Here is a 21,695-nt window from a genome sequence, read left to right as displayed (position 1 = left end):
GTCTGTACATTCCCAATTAAACAAAAGTCACCATATGCTCTGTTAGATATTATTAGTCAGAGTACTTTGGGGAGTTAACACATACACTGTTACCTCAACTTGAATTTTTGGAGTAGCCGTTTTTGCAGCATCACCAACAAGTGCTCCACTGGCTGGCCACGGACAAATGTACATGCAGCTCGTTTGCACCTCACATGCGCAGTCCGTACCCAATGGCGTGCCTTGATTTAATCGTGCACTGCTTACCCACATCAACAACAAAAAGTTATCCCACGAGTGAACATTTTCAAGATTCCTCTACCCTTGGGAAAGATTACCTATTATTGACCATTATCTGATACATGCTTTATCTCATCATGAACCTGTATTTGACTTTTAAACCAATAACACTATATTTTGCATAATTACAATGTATGTGTGATGGATGACAGCTCTTAATGAACATCAGTGCAATATGTTTGTATTACTGTAAAAGTGGAAATTTTCGCGGTGTTCATATTTTCGCGCATTTCACGCAACCAGAAACTAGCGCGAAAATAAAAGCACGCAAATATTTTTGCTTGCCATATGTGCCTGTGCGTGATGTCTTGATTCCGCGGAATTAAAAACACGCGAAACTCTTCCGACCCGGCCAAGTGCGAAAAATTAGTCACGCGAAAATATCCACTTTTACAGTATTTGAAAATAGGATTCATGAATTGAAAGACGAGATAATTTCTATTTTAGGGTGACATATAACTCACTCAAACTGGATTTTTCTTCTGCGTTACAAAAGAAAGTAGAAATTTAGTTCTCTGCTATGTTTGACAGATAAAAAATAAATATTGAAGTTATAAAAGTCTGTAAAAAAAAAATATGGAGACAAGGATTTAAACTCCATGCAACATCCACTTTGAAGAGATCATCAGATTATCCTGAAACTTTGGCTGAATGGTATTTGCTCATTATGCATACTGCAGTCATGATTATCAGAGGTACTGCTGCATGGTGACAAAAAAAAGAAGAAGTTTTGTCGGGGTTTCAGGTACTTACACACTTACACATATGTGGGCCTCATGAATAAAGCAGAATAGCAAGAGAGAGGGAAAATATGGCAGATTTATTTATTAAAAACTTTGAAAAGACTCTCCTTCCTCTTCATGTGTCAGATGTTTTGATAGGTTTTGTGATGCATGGTCTCGTATATAATGGGCCTAGGATGCGGAGTACTGGAGTGACATGTAACGGATGGTCTGTTCTCTTCTCTTTCTCTCACCAGGTATGATTCGACTCTGCAGGTCAGATGCTACAGGTCTCCAGTCCCTCCTCGGAATTCTCTGCGTCCACAACGACGAAAACAGAGTAAGTCTCCTCCACCCCATCCCCCGGTCATCTCTGGTCATTTGTCCATCTCATCTTCCACGCGGCAGAGGAAAATGTATCGTCCTTTGCTGAAACTGTCAAAGGCACTGTGACGTGGACATATGTAACATGAACAGACAAAAATGTGACAGTCTTGTCTGTCCATGTTACATATGTTCATCACTAAGTCTAGAAATGCTATAAAACACAGGGTTCAACAGAATTTGAGTGCTGTTATTATCTTTTCTAATCAATATTAGGCCATTCAGTTTAATTTTCAATAAACATTCATTATTTGACCTTGTACATGTATGTTAGTACATACACAGCGCTCTGTCCAGCATTTACGTACGTTACCCCCAAATTTTTCATTTTAGCAAAAATTTGAATACCTTTGCTTCTTTGAAGCAATTCTGGGCAAAATTATCTCTCATTATAAAACTGTTTAAATAAAGAATTGGTATTGTATTGGGGGTAATGCACTTTAGAAACAGAAAATGAAGCGACATCCCTGAAATGTACCCTTTTACTGTGGAAATGCCCATATAGATAGATAGATAGTGTAGATAGATAGATAGATAGATAGATAGATAGATAGATAGATAGAAAGATAGATAAATAGATAGATAGATAGATAGATAGATGGATAGATAGATAGATAGATAGATGGATAGATAGATAGATAGATGGATAGATAGATAGATGGATAGATAGATGGATAGATAGATGGATAGATGGATAGATAGATGGATAGATAGATGGACAGATGGATAGATAGATAGATAGATAGATAGATAGATAAATAAATACATAGATAAGATAGATAGATAGATAGATAAATAGATAGATAGGTAGATAGATGGATAGATAGATAGGTAGATAGATAGATAGATGAATAGATAGGTAGATAGATAGATATAATTAGATAGATAGATAGATAGAGAGAGAGAGAGATAGACAGAGAGAGTGAGAGAGAAACAGATAGACATAGAAAGATAAAGGTAGAGAGAGAGACACAGAGAGAGAGAGAAACAGAAAGAGAAACCAATATAGAGGGGACACACACACACACACACACACACACAAAGAGAAAGAGCAACCAAGAAAAGGAGAGAGTTAGAGACCATGCAAAACTGTATAAACACCAGTTTCACAGATGCTTCCTGAGTGAGTTTGCCCATGTCATGCCTGTTTGTCACATACCAACGGTAATTGAAATTCTTCATGTTATACGTCAAAGACTTAAGGGCCTTCTCTGACGTCAAGCTGATAAAGACCATACAACAGTTCTCTATGAAAAGTGAATGCAATCATTTTCAAGGATTTCTAATCTTGTTTCCCCATTCACACTTACTTGTGAAACAAATCTTTTCACGAAAAATCCTCTTGTTTTTGAGTAGCTGTGCACAATTCTTGCTACATGTACATGATAAGTGAGAATTGTATACACTGGATGCTACTTTTTAATAATCTACTAGTCTCATATACTTCACTCCATGCCATAATATTTGTCTATCTGTTTTTTAACTGTTTCAGCAATATGTACAAATAATGGACCAATAAAAATACCCATCACATGTATCTTCTTTGACGTAAGGTGTTTAACATATATGTCAAATCAAGTGATGTGAGAGGAATTGAATGCTTCTTGACAACTTGTCATTATAATATTTTGTTTTTGTTTTTTTTTTCTCTCTCTGTCTTTATTTCTACGTCACCTTTACAGAGATACCTCCTAGAAGTACTTTATGACATTTTCTATTTGCCAATTCCTGATTGGACAAGCAGCTTTCCAGAAGCCCTTCAAAGCATAGGTAAGCTTTCTGAAGATATCTTTGAACTGATCAAGTCCCGAGAACACATTTTCATGGGTTTGTTATATTATCTGTATTAATATTCTTACAGCCCATTGTTAACATATTGTAGCATTCATGAGATAAAAACAAAATGTATGTTTTCCTTTAATCCTGTTTTGATCACATGCTTCTTCTTTTTTTGCATGCAAAATTATCAAAAACCTTCAAACTGTTTAATTATCAATTCATAAGTTGGCAACATATTGTGTTTTTATGAACACTGGACATTTTGATGGAGTATTGGGGAAATGTAAACAGTCTAATTAGAATGTAGTTTCAGTGTTATTTTCCAGCATTTCACATAAGTGTTATGAATATACATTATAGGTGTCCAGCGACAGAGATTTTCACATGTTAGGCTTCAAAATATGAAATAATTCCACAAGTGACAGTCTTAATAATGGAAGTTTATCAGTGGTATATATTTTATGTGTACTGTATAACACATTTTGCTGTGTTTCCAAGGGCATAGAAAAGTAAAAAAGTGCTGCATACACACACACACACACACACACACACATATATATATATATATATATATATATATATGTATGTTTCATTTGCTGTGGGGGGGGGGGGGAGCGGTTAGTGGGGTGAATTATATTTTTGTGGACTGTTCTGTTTTGATCCTATTGCCAAATGATAACAGCTTCCTTATTATTAGTGGCATAGTGAAGGCAAGCAAACATGCTGAAATCTGTTTTGATTTTTCCCCCCTTTTTGGTTCCGTTATTGTTTTTTCATCTCCACGTTCATCCGGACAACAAGACTCTTGCCAAATGAAATCCAGCTGGTCACTGCAGGAAGGGTTCATCGTGGCCGAGGCCATGGACTTACTGCCCAACCGGGCCGTGACGAGGCCCAACCTGACCGAGAACCACCTGGCCCTACTGCTCCTAGCCTTCATCAACGCTGGACTCCTGGAGGTGAGGTCTACACGTCGTAGCTCAGGACTTCTGCAGTCTCTAAAGCTTCTGTCACTCTGGCAAAATATTGTGAAGTTTGCTCGTCCATCCACACTGGCGGCCAAACTTGTCAAAGTTTCTTTTCTCAAAGTTTGGATCACTGGTGCACAAGCATAGCATAGAAAAAAATCACGCCGTCTGACAGCTAATGACTGTGATTTAATAATGCAGACGTGTACATCCCAATGATTAAGTTCTATTGAGGCACAGCCTGCAAACAGGTGGTGGACTGGTCACATGAAAAAGTTTGCAAAGTTTCAGTTGTGTGTGTCTAGACTGCACTAACTTCGAGAAGATTTGGGGGGGGGGGGGTTCAGGAAATTTGCTTTGTTAGAGTGGGAAGTTAATTACAAGAAGTTTTTGAGAAGTTTTTGGGAAGTTTGCGGTCACACTGTCAAAACTTTGAGAACTTGACCTTCAAGAACTGAAACTTGGTGATGTTTTGTCAGTGTGACTGCGGCTAAAGAGTGGAATGGGATCTTCAACCCAATCTCCATCCCATCCCCACCACCTTCTCCCCCTTTTGTTTTAGGCGTGACAGATTTAATATAGCGAGCGTTCGGCCGCGTGGGGAATGCTCGCGTTCCTCCTTTTGTTAGGGGACGCCCCTATTCCTCCTGCGTGCAGAATGGGGGGTTTAATCCCTCTATTCATCAGCCTAATGAGGGCGTTCCTTGGACGCAACAGAACGGGCTTGCTCACAAGTCGCATTCATGGCGTTCCTCTCCGCTTTAGGAACGCAAGGATTATCCCAACCACGTGCTTTCCGCGCACGGCTTCACCTTTGAAAAGAACAATTTGCGCCGGCAAGTGCACAATTCACGGTGGACGCCAGAATTCCACATCGTTCTTGCAAGTTAAAATAAATCGCGTGGCAAAAACGAGTGAGAGAAATCGCGCACTTCAGACAGTTAAACGATTGCGACTCCACATGCTCGCATACGCTACGGAGTAACATTGCACGAGTTCGCAAAATTCTCACGACTCGCAGTTTCCAAGCGTCATGAACAGGATTGGTATTCCAAAAGTTTTGCCAAAGTTTTGCGATTATTCACAAGCAATAATTCACAAGCGAGAAGTTGCATTCTGGTTTACTTTTCGATGACATTAGTCAAGGCTCGACACTTACGGGGCCACCAAAAACGCGCGTCGGGCCACCGAAATTTCAGAAATGAAGATTTTGGTACGATCGGGCCACCAAAAAAGTCGGATGTTTGCCTTTACTTTCGAAAATGAACAGCGGTAACAATCGGCTCCGTAAGATGCTAAAATAGAAGTCAGATGTTTACTCTTAATTTTGGAAATGAATAACGGTAATATTCGACTCCGTATGATACTAAAATAAATGTCGGATGTTTGCTTATACTTTGGGAAATTAATAACGGAAAGAGTCAGCTCCGTACGGTGCTTAAATTAATGTCAGATAATTGATTTTGCCTTTCATTCGGCTCCGGAAGATGGTGAAATAATTGTCGAATGTTTGCTTTGACGTTCAGAAATGAATAATAATGATAAACTCTGTATGATGATAAAATTTTCTGATGTTTGCTTTTATGTTCGAAAGTAAATAGCAATAACATTCAGCTCCGGAAGATGCTAAAATAAATGTCGAATGTTTCCTTTGACGTTCGGAAATTAATCAGAGTAATATTCAATTCCGTATGGTGATTAAATAAATGTCGGATATTTGCTTTACTTTCGAAAGTAAATAGCAATCACATTCGGCTCCAGAAGATGCCAGAATAAATGTCAGATAATTGCTTTTACTTTTGGAAGTGAATAGCAGTAACATTCTGCTCAATACCATGCTAAAACAAATGTCGGATTTGTATTCCACACTGCTCGATTGATAAAAAAAAAAAACTGTTACGATTCGCTAAAGTTTGTTATTATGCTGAAGGTTCGCTTTTCTTTTTTATATAAGTTTCGAAATTTCGGACGTTATATAGCTGATACGAAAACGAAGTTTCTTACCACGAATATGATAATTTCTTTACAGATAAACGACCCACCTTTTTTTTCCATTTTCGGATGAATGAACCATCTGAATATTTTTTTTTTCCCGGAATGATGAATATCGTGCAAAGAAGTAAACGATGTCACGTTCAGAAATAAACCCATATATTCCCGTCACAGGAAAAGATTCGGCGTTTTTAATTTTCTTTTAGCCAAAAATGACATAAGTTTCGTACCATGCACGTAATTCATTCTCACATTTACGAACCTTCGGAATAATGCCACAAATGGTATTAACGAGCCCTAATACAATTTTGGATTAACACATTACATAAGGCATATCAAATTTGCGTGTTTTGCGGGTTCAGCAAAAAGAACCATCGGATTTACGAACCTTATTCTTCTTTCGGAATAATGAACATAAGGCAAAGGAAATAACGATGCCATAATAGGAATTCAAATTATTTTCTTGCCTCAAAGATTTTCCATACTTATTTTCCGAACTACTAACCCCCAATGCCAGACTTAAAATCCGAAAATTAAATAAGCTCTGCTTTCTGATGTTTTGTTAATCCCAGAAATTAAAAGGAACAAGTTGTGTTATTCGTTTTCAGAGTAACGTAATTAATTTAATATCCCGATAAATGCACCCTTAGAATCACAAAATTCGTGCGGTTTCGGATTAATGAATCGTATTTATTTTTCACATTAACGAATATCAATACGGCAGAGGGAATTTTCGAGAATATTATAGCGAATCTTATTTAACTTTCGCATTACAAGAACCTTACAGGTGCAACGAACATCAAAATATAAGAACGATGTCAAACTAAAAATTGAAACTGTATAGTTGCTTCAAGAATTTTACCTCCCGTCTATATTGCTTTTCCGATCTAAATCTAAAAATGAAATAAAACAAAACAAAACAAAACACGATGAAACGCACTATTATTGCCGAACATAGAATACATCCCCATAGGTGGAACAAAATAACAACAGAAAAAGATGCAGAGAGAGAATGATGGGCGGGAGAATGGTCTAGGAGGTCGAAGATCTTTTGTGTGTGTGTGTATGTGTGTGGAATTGAATATTACATGTACATGTTGTGCACAGAAATCTGTCAAAGTCTGTCAAAGTGTGTCAGAGTCACGAGAAATCAAGTTTTAGTTATGCCTATAGATATAAATGTGGATTCTACAGACTCTAAAGCTACGTTTACACCATGTTCCTGGCGGCCACGTTGTATTTGCCTGAGATGCAGTGCGCTGTGGGTATACTAGTATATGCAGTTGAGACATTCTCCTGTTCCCCCCCCCCCCCCCCCCACCTTCGCATTCTAAGTCTTGTTCGGATCGTTCCAGTCCTCGCCCCGGCGAACTTCTATAGCTATCACACGCTGTTCTCACGGCGTCTGATCAGGCTATAGACTATCAATATTTTCCGTCCCGTCCCGCTGCGGACCGCCTCCAAGTTTTGTTAGGGTCTATTACGTGCCGTCGTGTTTCATTGCATTCATCCCATTTTATCAAGGCATACAAAATTCCTCATTAGCACCGGGACTGCCGTGGCAATTTTTTTTAACAGTTTAAGAATGTGACACGGCATCCACGGCAATCACGGCCTGTCACATTTGCCTATCTCGTCTCACAGCGTTGTTTCACGTCCGTCCCATTTTGTCCGTGATGGCCTGAAATGTGACTGCCGTGGTTGCCGTGAACATGTGTAAACGCGGCTTTTAGCTTTACATAATCCAATTCCACATCCCTTTAAACCTTAAATACGAATATTTGTACGCTATTGTCAGTAGTTCACTTTCTAAAAAGCAAAAACAAACGAACAACCAAACAAACGAACGAACAAGTAAACAAACAAAACCATGACAATCTCTTAAAATTCAGGTTCTGTTTCCGTTCAAGCTCACAACCTGATTCTTTCCCTAAACGAAACAATACAGCAGTCGTTCTCATAATCTGTCACTTTGAAACACTGCATAAAATATGAAGTACCACTGACTTGGTTACTTAACTCAGCATGACATTAAAGCTTTCTAGTATCACATTATTGTGTTACGGGGGGGGGGGGGGCGTTTAATAAATCTGTTTGTACAGTTACGAACAACTTACGAGCGACTGGTGATCAGTTCTGATGTGCTATACTTATCAGAATTTCCATAATTCAGCACAAGAACTTATCATCAGTCACTCGTAAGTCGTTCGTATCTTTACGAACAGCTTTATGACCCCCCCCCCCCCCCCTTCACTGCGTTTCAAGCAGTGGAATATAATTATATCCTAACAAAATATAATAAGATTAAGGCATTAAGGAGCTAAAATTCACGCAAGGAGACGGGTTTTCTTCCACGAGAGACAAATCATTTGTAGAAGATGCACCGTCCTTCCCGCCTGTTATAAAGATAACCTATCATACACTATATACGGCTAGCACTGTATGTAGTACTGGAGAAATTTTTCCTGGTGAGAGTCGGTAGACTTATCCGTTCCAAGCGCGGGTAAATTAGTAAGTCTTCTCTCAGGACATTAGGTTTTACCCAGAACTTTACGGAATCCGCATATCGTCTTGCTGACCTATAAGAAAATAAGCCCAAACATTACATTTTGCCAGTTAACAAATAGCCAGGTTAATTATTGTTGCACAAGTTGTCATTATAATACGCTTTGCAAAAAGTAGGCTTACTTTCAATCTTCACTGATGAGCTCTAAACAGCCCATTACATAACCAGGGAAGAGGGATAATTACATTCATAGTTTAAATGAGTTTTCTTAACCCGTTCCTCCCATAATTCTCCAAGAGCCTGAAATGCTCAAAAGCGAGATTCTCTTTGCAGGTCGACTTGAGAATGGACAGGTTGGTATTCATTCCTCCTGTGCGGAAACAGTCAAGCTGTAGGCCTATTATGACAGTATCCCCTTTCCATGGTCAACTACAATACCATGTGCCATCAAACAATGAAAGTATCGATCGGGCACCAGGTATAGGTATGAATAGACATTGCGCTAATGGGCTCACAAACTCTTTTGTTGTACACAAGAATATTGTCACTGGAGGCAAGTATCTACTGAGCTGAGCCTCTATCGCTGTGTACATCTTAATTCGAGTTTTATTGCGAAAGAAGCACATATACGCGAAGTTAGTAACGGCAATGCACAAAACACAAAAATCTTGAGAGCTTTTGAAAGAGCGGGATCCGAAACATGGACCCGTTTCTAGACACTGTACGTTTTAAATTTGATATGAAAAAAACAAACGCATATTCCCCAAAGTGCATGCAAATTTGCGATTTAAATTGAAGTGCGTTGCTGTGAAGATATGCGTGTGAATTCGTATGATTCTGTCGAGATAATTTTTCAGTGCCGACTGAGTTGAAAGAGGATGTGTGATTTTCCTTCCCTAAGTCGCCATATTTTTATTTGTTTTGCTTACATTTCTATTGCCATACTCTGAAAATGAATTGTTCTCGCGCTCCGATTCGCAACATTACCGCTCTGTGATGTACGGCGCGGGCCAGTCTGAAATAAAAACAAGAAAAATTGTTAATCCGGAAACGACATCTTTCGGATTACTAACCTTCGTAAAGATAAACATCTTTCCATCGTCGAACTTATTTAACTTTGGACTGAGATTTAAACCTTCGGAATAGCGAACTACAGTAACAATAATTTGCTACTATTTTTTTCATCGACATTTCGTGAAGCACGATGCGTTTCGGTAGTTTGAAACGTGTTAATGTTGCGATGTCTTTCCCCTGCTAGTGCAGACTAAGTTCAATCATGGCGAAAGTTCCGTTACGAAATAAAAAATGATTCAAGTCTTTTCAACAATAACACGCTTCGGTTTATAGTTTTTATGCGTTTAAACGCAGTTTTTAGTTTCGTACAAAAACCGCAAGTCTTTTCTGCAACGCTCTTGCGTTTTAGATACAGCGTTGCTTGTGATTTGATGGACTTGCATTTGACTATTAGAATTAGTGTTTAAACGCAATTGAGTTTAAGTTTCTTACAATTTTCTAGTGTCGGATGATTATGAAATGCAAGTCTTTTCAGCGTTCCGTGTTTGATGGACTTGCATTTGATTTTGGGGGTTGCGTTTAATTCTTAATTTTGCGTAAGAAGTAAAAAATAATGCAGGTCTTTTCAACAATAACTCACTTCCGTAGATGTTTAGAGATGCGTTTAAACGCAGTTTCTTATAATTTCGTACAAAAAGTATGTCTTTTCTGCAATGCTCTTGCGTTTAAATACAGCGTCGCGTGTGATTTGATGGACTTGCATTGGATTTTTAGAATCGCGTTGAAACGCAACTGAGTTTTAAAGAAGTTCCCTACAATTTTCAAGTTTCGTATATCAAACGCAAGTCTATTCAGCGTTCCGCGTGATGACATGGACTTACAATTGCATTTGATTTTCAGAGCTGCGTTTAATTTTTAATTTTGCATACGAAAAAACAAACAAAATAATGCAAGACTTTTCAACAATAACGCACCTCCGTAGATGTTAAGAGATGCTTTTAAACGCAGTTTCTCTATAGTTTCTTACGAAAACCTCAAGTCTTCCCTGCAACGCTCTTGCGTTTGAATACAGCGTTGCGCGTGATTGATGGACTTCATTTGATTTTTAGAGTTGCGTTTCAACGCAATTGAGTTTCAGGTTCATACAACTATTTTCTAGTTTCATACTATATCAAACGCAAGCCTTTTGGCAGCAACGCACTTGCGTTTATGTGCAAAGTTGCTCGTGATTTGATACACCTGCATTTAATTTTCAGCTGCATTTAATTACATGTAGTTGCATTTGATTAATTTTCTAAAAACGGGCCCAGGTTTCTATTAACGCTTCGGAATAATTAACGTTAGAATATTCGGATAAACAGAAACACCTACACGTGTATTTCATGTTCTGATAATGATTTTCTGCTAGGACCTTTATGTGTACAAAGTTTTTGCGTTTTGAGAATAACGAGCAGAAAAGGGGGAAAGTGAACTGCTTTGGGTAGCCAACTACATGTAATTCTCCAATGTAAATGAATGTATGCCCTTTCATTTCTGGCGTACAAGACAATATGGACGCATGGCGCGAACGCTACCACGCCATACACTAGGGAATTACCGATTAGAAATGCAGCGAATCAGAGCGGGAAAACAATTTATTCTTTTTTAAGAGAATGGCGATAAGATTTTGAGCGAAAAATTATGTCGACTTAGACGAGGGAATAAACACGTATTTCAGCTCAGTTGGCACTAAAAAATCAGGTCGACTTACGCGAGTTGTGGACTTATAAATGTCGACTAAGACGAAGAAATTTTCAAGGAATAACAAGACAAAAATCGGGACTTTTTTATCGTGTCGACTTAAGCAATGTCGAGGTTTACTGTACTAAAGCTCCATAGTTTCAGCAGAGCCAGATGTGTATGTACCTCCCTGGTTTCAGGAAGGAGGTACTAGGCGAGCTCGCCTGGTACCTCCTTGGTTTCAGGTGCAGGGAGCTCTCATCAGCTAGCTCTCGCCAACTACAGCACGTGTCTCCAACAGCATGCACGTATCACACAGCACAGGGTTACTAATACATGTACTATACATAGCCCCTCTTCCCTCCCAGGCCCCATGCAATTGACACGATGTTTACGACCCATTCAGCGCGTACGCAAATTCCTTTACCCTGCGGTTTTTGCCTGGCGGCAAACCTGCTTTGAAGTTCCTGGAAATTTCCACCAGCTTGTTGCCTGGCTGGCACGGCCATGGGTGTCAAGTTTCCGTCAATCTACCTAGCTATTGTGAATGTTTTTCTTATACACTTGTCACTTCATTACACACATTTTGCTTCACCTGAGAAGCTGCTTACAAGAGTGGTCTCACGCTCATGTAAGGGGAACAAATACTATATTTCGGATACTATTTCAGATACTTCTTGATTACGCCTCTCATCGACGCAAATTAAGGTAATCACAGCGTTACTAACGCGTAATAGTGCAATGCCTTTCGTGTTTCATTTGTTTGCTAGTTTGTCCGTTTTTTTAAGCTTCCATGAAATCAACTGTGTAAGTGTTAAGCACAAGACAAAGGGAAGACTTAATCCGGGCGTTCCCGAACGCTGGCTACATGGAGCGATGGCTTCGTGGTCGATTGGGTGCAGTGAAGTTGACGCTATTGTGTTCGAAACAAAGGCACTAAACAAAAGACTTTTAAGCTGGCGTTCCCGGAACGCGGACGGCATGGGCGCATGCCAAGCTCGTGCCAAGCTGGCTACTTAACAGATAAGAAGGCATGCCGGACGCGGGCGAACGCTCGTGAGATAAAATCTGTCACGCCTTACCAAACGGACTTTTGTTTGGTCAAGCAAATTGGGTCGGTCATCTATGCAAATGAGCACAAGTTTGAATATGATGCACCGTGCCCAGCTACAAGATGGAAGCTCCTGATACAGGGTTGATGGTTGATCATTCTTGACAGCCAGGCTGCTCAATTAATGTTTTTGTTGTTTGAAGAATTTTTCACAGTTTTTGGGGATGTTTTTTGTTTGTTGGTTTGTTTGTTTGTTTTTTGTATACGGGGAGGAGGAACAATCATCATTTTAAGTTGCATGCAATGATTTGATCAGTATAGGATGGTAAGTGACCCTCTCTTTTTATGACCATTCATTTTTTTTCCCTTATTGTTCTCCCATTGGCAGAGTCTGGTGGAAGTGGTAACATCCGACAACGAGAATTTGTCCATCCAAGCCACCATTCTGCTTGGGGAATTACTGTACATGGTAAGCTTCACATCAATGAGTGCATTAGCCCAAATGGGCCTGTGAGCTCACATAACAATGTTTAATGTGGTAACTTTTGTATTTCTGGAGCAACTCGGAATGGCAGCGTGGCAGATACAAACAGGGTAAAAACAGGCAGAATATAATTGAAGGTACCAAAACACCAAATTGTTTTGTAGGATTATACTTGTATGAGCAAAAATGAATCAGAAAAGTTTGGATTATTTTTTTTTTGAAGATTACATGATAATCATGGTAAAGTCAAGTGTCAATGTGTTGATAGATTGAGGGTTGAAGTAAGAGAATGGATTAATGCTAACGCGGGGTTAGAAATAACATTTCCAACAGAAAATAAATTATTTGGTTTTTGGGGTATTAACAATTCCGCATTGAATTGTATTACTATGCTTGTAAGATATGAAATTTATGTTTGTAAAATAAAAAGAATAATACCTCGTTTTGATTTATGTAAAGATAGTATAAGGGAATGTTATGATAAAGAAAAATTTATTGCAAGAAATAATCATAAGTTGCAATAGTTTCAGAAAAAATGGTGTCTGTTTAGACACCTGCTTTCTTGATATGTATTATATGATGATCTGAGTCATGATATTCTGTTGGTTGTTTTTCAAAGTATTTTATTTGAAATATTATGATGTATTATGTGTTCATATGAATATATGTTTGATGTAGAATTATAAATATCCCAGTGGGGAAAAAAAATGGTAAAGTCAATTTCATTTTCTGTCCAGCATTCTCACTTTTGTTTTATAAAGATATGAATAAATTCTGCCATTAAAAAAAAAAAAAAAAATCTTAGGAACCAGTTTACTCAGACTTTAGCTAGGGAGCAGGTGGAGTGAAACGTATTTGATAATTGTATTCTTTCTTTCTTTTTGGGGGGGATTTGACTCACAGGCAGACAAGATCTTGCCCCCAGAGTGTGAACAGCACCACCACTGCCTGCCGACGCTCATGACCCTCGCCGCATCGTTTGACGTACCCCTGCTGCAGAGAAAGTATGTTCATTCTGTTCATCTGTCGGTCTGTCTCTCTGTCTGTCTGTCTGTGTGTATGTATGTATGTCTGTCTCCATCTTTCCCTCTCTTTCTCTCTTTCTGTTCTTACATGTCGTCACTGGGGCGACAAGACCTTGTCTCTCAAATTTTGGTGAAAATGACATTTTTGGATTAACGGTTAGATAATCATTTAAGTGATGTCCTGTCCAAACCCTAGCTGTTTTACCCAAAAAAAATGAAGTTACCACGGCATGTCAAAGGAAAGGCTATCCCATATGATATAGTGCTTTGGCTATCCAATATGATATAGTGCTTTGGCTGCCATGTTTTTTGCTCTTCTGAACATTCAACATTTTGTAGATACGAGGTCTTGTCGCCCCAGCGACGATATACTTCTAGCACCCCTCTCAGAACCCTAAGAGGATCAACTGTGTTTAGAGCATCCTTTTTTTTTCATATCCTCTAACCATTTCAATTGAAAAGAACTCATTTGTGTAATACAATTGTAGATTGGCAATTTCATTTGGGCATCATTGCTGTCGTGACTGAATTACCAGCATTTGTAGTGATAACGGGATATTGGCAATTTATGGGCAAGCAATCTGCCACACCCCATGGTGAGGAAGGGGGAGGGAGAGAAGAGGTCCAAGCTTTGACACAAAAAGTGTAACATGCTTTCCCACGATGCATGCATGCAACTGTATTGAGGTATTATGACCACACCCATTGGTAGAAGTAGTCTCTGCATGTCCAGTTATGATGTTAATACCCCTCTTAAACTTTTTATTTCCCTCATGCAGTTCTGTCAGTGAGAGAAATTTCAGGGTCATATCATTATTTTAAGAAGCAGAAAGACATAAGTTCCTACAGAATGTACATGTAGTGTATAGCAGCAGTGCCTTTTTGTTCTTTGCTATTCATTGATATATTATGTAGATGCTTTTTAGTAGCAGCCGACAATCTATGTCCTACTTTCCAACTGCTGCCGCCACCATAACTTAGACAACTGCTGCTTCTTCTACCACTACAACTGATAGTTCTAATACTTCTTCTACCACTACTACTACTACTACTACTACTACTACTAGTACTACTAGTACTACTACTAGTACTACTACTCTTAGTACTACTACTACTAGTACTACTACTACTACTACTAGTAGTAGTACTACTAGTACTACTACTACTACTACTAGTACTACTACTACTACTGCTGCTACTACTACTACTAGTACTACTACTAGTGCTACTACTACTGCTACTACTACTACTAGTACTACTACTAGTACTACTACTACTACTACTACTACTACTACTACTAGTACTACTACTACTACTACTACTAGTACTACTACATGTACTACTAAGTACTACTACTATTCACCACTGTCGCTGCTACTTCTATTACCATTACTACTTCAATTGCCTCTACTATTTCAGCTGCCAGCAGCACGACTACATTTCCATCTACTAGGTCTAGCACTGTTGCTGCTGTTGCTGCTACTGCTACAACTAGTACTGCTGCTACCACTACCATTACTTCCACTTCTACTAGTTCGTCTACCACAACAACTACTGCTTCTGCTATTACTACCACAAGTACATGTACTGTTGTTACTACTACTACTACTACTACTACTACTACTACTACTACTGAGTCTACTACTTCCACTACCAGTACTACTATTTCACGACTGCCGCTGCAGCTACTTACTATAGATGTATTTATATGAATTGTAATACCAGAATGTCAGCGTCTCATTCCTTACCGTTTTTCCTAAGTCGTGCGAGCGCGGCCGTCACAAACCTGGAGCGCCACCACGAGCTGAAGAAGCGCGGCTTCATCCCGTGCAGCCTCTACCTGGACCATATCCTCAGCAACACAGACATGTTCGTCACGCATCAACGAGTCGTCGCCGACAAGAGCAGAGACACACCCGTCGTGTCTAGGGTAAGCGAGAGAGAGAGAGAGAGAAAGGGGAAGAAAGAGAGAGAGAGAAGGAGAGATAGAGAAGAAGACATGAAAGAGTACTGTATACGCCATATGTTTAGCCAGTCCAATTTTTCAAGAGTCGGGACTTCCTGACAATTTCACGAGTGGTTGAAATCACAATCGTGGAATACAGTAGTGCCAAAGAAGTGGATGCATGCATGTTGCATTCACGTTGGGATCAAAGTTATTACCCTTGCGTGATGTAAAATTTGTGAATAGCACCCGACTTGCAAAATTTGCAGAAATAAAAAGCCTGTAAAATATGTGGCGTATATAGTATTCTGTGATTCAGTGTGTGAGTATGCTTTTCTGAACAGATTGCCAATTCATAGACTTGCTGTGAGCTTTATCAGCGCTTTAATCATTGCACAGAGGTTATTGGGTTCATTCTTCATCGATCAATTTTGCCAGCTTCCTACATGTTTTTTTTTTCCTTTCTTTTCATTCTGAACTTGTTTCTTTTAAGGTGAAGTTTTAACCTGTGGGATATAAACAAACATTAACCAAGAAGCAACAGGGGGCATATATTGTAAACTTAGTCAGATTATGGTCATTGAGGAACAGACTTACTGAACATCAAAGCCTTTAAATCACACACATTTTTGTCTGTTCAGTTCTAGGATATCTGCTTTATTGTGTTCATTGTTGAAAATGTGACAGTTGTATCACATACAATGTATTTGATGTAGTTTGTAGAAGGATTGTGCGTTTTCTAGGTAGTGTTCCCTTGTCATGATGTAGTTTTAGATTCAAATTTTGAATGTCCACTTTGAGCATACTGTTGGTAATCGAGTTTTCGAGATTGTATGCCCATAACTCAAGTATAGAGATGAATCAAAATATTCTGGGTCACTTCCTTGTGGAATGTTTTGTACGCTGGCTGCGGCAGATTTATTAAAGGGCAAGTCCAAGATAAGGTCCCCTCAGAAGGCAAAATTTCATCTATGCTCAATGTTGACATGTTTGGTATCATTTTGAAGCTTATGAGTTGAAGTTTTGATTTCCATGGAGGAAAAAATGATATTATGTAAATTTATGCAAATTTCAAGGGCTTCATTTGCATAAATGTGAAACACAGCGTTACGTATGGGACATTTATAAAAATTCATATTAATTCAAAGGAAAGCAAATGATATTTGATTAATATGTGGACATAAGAAGTTCATCACATAGTTTAACTTTGTATGAAAATTTAGGGATTATGCAAATGATTATGCAAATTAGCTCGTGTCCTATCATGAGATGTCCCATACGTAACAAAATGAGGTCATTTTTTTAGGTTTTTTCTGAAATTGCTATGGTTATTTTAATGCCCTTTTGGAAAGTTCTAATTTATTGTTTAGAGAAATCAAATACCAGAGAAAAAAGAAAAAAAAAGTAAAAGAAATATTTTTTATTAGGCATTAAAATAATGTTACGTATGGGAAAAATGCGTTACGTATGGGACATCCTCATACATATTGCATGTGAATGCATGTAGCAAGCTGGGAAGGTCTCTCAGTACACAAATGGTCTATCATCCTGAAGAAAGCATCCCAACATTGTAGCTACTTTTTGAGTTATAGACACTTGAAACAATACATGAACTTGACTGAACAATTTTCAGAAAGGGGGAGGGGAAAATGGCAAAATACACAATGAAAAATCAACATTAAAGGGATGGTATAGTTTTTTGTAGAAATGGGGATTCAGTTTTCAACATTTAAAGAGATGATTGGAAACCAATTACTGAATTACTTAAGAGCATAAAATCCTAAGACTAGAGGAATTCAAAGTTTATGTGATGGAGATCCAATTTGAAATGGTTGTGATATATATAGAAAAAAAATAAAAAGTAAAATGATTTTTTTTTTATTGCAAGTGATACACAAATTGTCCTTATTCAGTTTTCAGTAGTAGCCACAACAAAATTCATGGGTATACAATACATACTGAGGTGTGACTCGAATCAATGACCTGACTGCTAGACGGCCATCATATATCTCCTCGATCACTGGGGTTCCACGCAGCAGGTATTGCTTATTTATTAAACTTAATATTTCTTGTGTCAAGTTGTTTTTCATTGAAACTAAATGGCAAACTGCCCTTCATCAATGGAAGTAAACACTTTATTAAACTATTCAATTTTTTCAGTAGTAACTATCCTGATAAAAATAGGGCATACATACTCAGGTTGGTCACAAAAAATATAGAATATGATTGAATGTGATTATGATGGTAAATATCTGGGGAATATTGTTCCCTTGTCAATCTGGATCAGTATTTGAGTAATTTCAACTGATTCCACCTCAATAATTACGCAAAAATTTGTTTATGGGTATTTTGCAAAATTATTTTGCAAAATACCCATAAACATGGTTCCCCACACACTAAACGAATGGGGGACAAAGGGCATGCATACCCAGGTTGGTCATGAAAATATAAAAATATGATTGAATATGATTATGATGGTGAATATTTGGGGAATATTGTTTCCTTGACAATCTGGATCGGTATTTGAGTAGTTTCAACTGATTTTACTTCAATAATTATGCAAAATACCCATAAACATGGTTCTTCACACACTAAATGAATGGGGGACAAACTGTCCCATACGTAACTGTCCCATACGTAACACGTCATGTCTGTCTTTGATTAGAACCTGTCATTAGAGCTTTTTGCCTAATGACATGAAACTTACCTGTGATAATCTTGAGTGTTGTGACTTTCATCACAGTGAGTTACAAGTTGTAGAATGATATACTTTCAGAGAGTTTTGAGGTTGAAAAAAATGTTCAAAAAAACAAAATTTTTCTGGTCCCATACGTAACGGCACATATTTTCTCTTCTAGAATATAATTGTCAAGGTCATTTTTTCCAATTTTTTACATGATTATACTTCTTCTAGATATCAATCACCATGATGAAGTTCAATATGATCAAAGGCCATTAACACTATTTTTCAGGTCATAAAAGTCTCTGAATGTCCCATACGTAACGTGCGCGTTATCTTGGACTTGCCCTAAAGGTAACATGTTCATTTGAATGTTTTTCTTTATTCTGTACCCATTTGTGGAAATACATCTCACAAATTGGTTTAAAACCAAACTAATAGCAATTTTGAAGAATATTCAGCCTTGATGACTGGTTTGTTACTCACTTTTCTGAAGATTTTTCTCCCCTTTCAAACTTGATTTTTACTTTTTCGGAGCAGTGCAATCATATTTGATCTATTTCCAAGCAATTTTTTAAATCTGAATTTGCTCTCGTGCTGAATAACTGCAGCAACAACAGTATGTGTATGATATGCCAAGCCCCCTCCCATTTGTTACATCATAGCTGTGGCTACTTTTGTTGCTGTAGTGGTAGTCGGTGTTTTGTTGCTCGGGTAGCCCTCGTGTATTGAGTCCCCAAGTCGGGTGGTTACTTCACGCTTTGAACACGTACCTGTCATAAAACAAACAAATGGTTCATCAAAGTACCCTATCCGTGTTAACTTACATCAGGTTCCTGTCTCATCACCCCCCCCCCCCCCACCCCTTGCTCTGTAGTCATTTGCCAGGATTCATTCATGCGTGAATGGGAAACAATCCAATGAAATAATAGTCAATTACAAACAACATCATTACCATTAATCGAAGGCGATGTGAATGGCGCACTTCGTGTGGCAGAACGACTAACATGCACGCCTTTTTTTTTTTCAATATGCATGCGACTCCAAGTTAAAGCACTTACTATCTGTGTTGTCGTTTTGCATACTAACAGATTGATTGTCACTTCTTACTTGTTCTAGATATTACAACAAGTATACCCTTTTAAGATACAATGTACTTTTATTTATTTATTTTTTTCCTGTATGTAGTTTTTCTCAGAATGTACCCCCTGGAGCTCTGTTTATACTGTATGCTTTTTCGGAACGTAGAGTTGAGTTGTGTTGTGTATGAAATGTTTGTGAACGACTTGCGTACATACCTGAATGACTCGTTCTCGACGCGCAAGGAACGTTACTCCCCTATGGGTTTGCGGGAAACCTAACAAGCCTTATTCAAATTGTTTCTCTTCCGAATTCAATGACGCATTTAAGTCAAGAAGCAGGTCTTTCTCTTCGGCTTTGGGCGTGTCTGCGTCTTGGGACAAGATTACCAATCGGTCGACTCAGGTCTGTTGAAACTTTGCGTGACAACTAAACATCTAAAATCATATAGTCGGGGACGTGTGGTCACTAGGAGCACGCCCGAGACCGTACATCAAATGTATTAAAATAACGTAGCCGTAGCACAGGCGTTTTTATTTTTCTCTCTCAATTTGTTTTTCATTACGATTTGCTGTGGACTATCATTTTTTTTTTCTCTTCCTCCAGTTCAAAAATGTCTTTCATAGTCTACACTCATACTTTGAATACAATATATTCTGTAATCTGACTTCCAGTTTTGTTTTTCCTGACTCCCAGTTTTGTTTTTCTTACCTGCCCCGTATGCAATTCAGATAAACTGGGCCCCTGCCAAAGTGATGTGGCCTTATTTTGGTTTCGCCAGAGGATTAAAAAAAGAACCAATAATTATTTATATGTGCACATTGTATGGTATCATTTTCTTGTCACTATAAAAGCAACATGAAATATTCTCATTCGCATCTATCATTTACTATATTCATGGCAATCTCAAAATTCAAAATTGCCCCTCTACCCCGAAAAAACCCCCAAGCAAAACCCAAACAAGCAAAAACAAATGAAATAAGCAAAACAGATTACCTCCCCGAACGTTTCCAAATGCTTTAATTCTTATTTCGTGCTGAAATTCATGTTTTGCTGTCACACTTGCAATTAACCACATTATCTATATTTATCTATTTTTCGATTTATTTTAAATGGCTGCAGCAACTCCGTCGTGTGTGTTTCACTGTACATTCAGTGAAAAATGTCCTTTTCTGAAATGGCTATGCTAGCAACTCTCTCAAGCATGAAAACAAACAAACAAACAAACAAACAAACAAAAAGCAAACAAAACCCATTCAACTTGGAGACTGCATCCAGCGATACAAGAGAAGCTCCTCAGAGAAATATCTCAGAGAACTCAATAAGTCATATATTTTTTCCCCTTCCCCTTCATGTTCAGGTTTTCATATAACTTATCAAGAACTAGTTATTTCTGTGCTAACTTTTACAATATGATTTTTTCTTTTCTTCTGGCTTTTTATTTGTGTGATTTTTGTTTGTTTGTTTGTTTGATGATTTCAAGGGGGCTGGTTTTTATCAAGTGTGGAGGAAAGACAAAAAAATATCAAATCCAATTTACACCCAGTTTTGTGATAATTCTTCTATGTGGTTTCATGATATATTGGGGTTGATGAGTTGTGGTATGATAGTGTGTTGTATTTTTGCTTTGCTTGAGAATTTATGACTGAGCACATCTTATGTTACTATGTTTGCAGTGCATTGCAGATATTTTTCCTCTCTCTGAATACTGTATGCATGCTTGCTCAACATTAGCTCATTGCTTGCTTCTCCTCGCATGAAATTTAGTCCGCTTTCATTATATCCTCAACACTCCTGTATAATCGTTCATTGCTAACGTGCCGGAAAGTGTGCTATTATGCTCACATACGCCAAATTGTATGCATGGGTCTGAGAGAATATGATGCTGTGCTAACTTCAAAAAATGAGCTTTCTCATTGACACACGACTCATATTAACCTATACTTCACATCGCTGCACAAGACTCTTGGGTGGATTTGGCCCACAAATCAAAACATGCTTGCTTTGCTGAAGCTGCGGGGAAATTGAGATTTTCAGGAGGTGGACGTCTTTCGGGAGTTTGAGTGA

General features: G+C 38.2%; 1 protein-coding gene across 1 annotated transcript in view; it reads left to right on the top strand.

Annotated features, from left to right (window-relative positions):
* LOC139723713 (rapamycin-insensitive companion of mTOR-like) overlaps positions 1-21,695 on the top strand; it is a 126,033-nt gene that overhangs the window by 80,688 nt on the left and 23,650 nt on the right. The window contains exons 10-16 of the mRNA XM_071634934.1: positions 1,259-1,341; positions 3,068-3,155; positions 3,966-4,123; positions 12,803-12,883; positions 13,802-13,902; positions 15,685-15,853; positions 19,959-20,033. Of these exons, the coding sequence (XP_071491035.1) occupies positions 1,259-1,341; positions 3,068-3,155; positions 3,966-4,123; positions 12,803-12,883; positions 13,802-13,902; positions 15,685-15,853; positions 19,959-20,033 (755 nt within the window). The remainder of the gene's footprint in view (positions 1-1,258; positions 1,342-3,067; positions 3,156-3,965; positions 4,124-12,802; positions 12,884-13,801; positions 13,903-15,684; positions 15,854-19,958; positions 20,034-21,695) is intronic.

The sequence above is a fragment of the Diadema antillarum genome, unplaced genomic scaffold (assembly GCF_040938485.1).
Source record: "Diadema antillarum isolate AM-2024a unplaced genomic scaffold, OU_Dant_1.0 scf00000197, whole genome shotgun sequence".
Lineage (NCBI taxonomy): Eukaryota > Metazoa > Echinodermata > Echinoidea > Diadematoida > Diadematidae > Diadema > Diadema antillarum.
The sequence above is the reverse complement of the archived record's forward strand: the minus strand, read 5'-3'. Positions and strand labels throughout refer to the sequence as shown.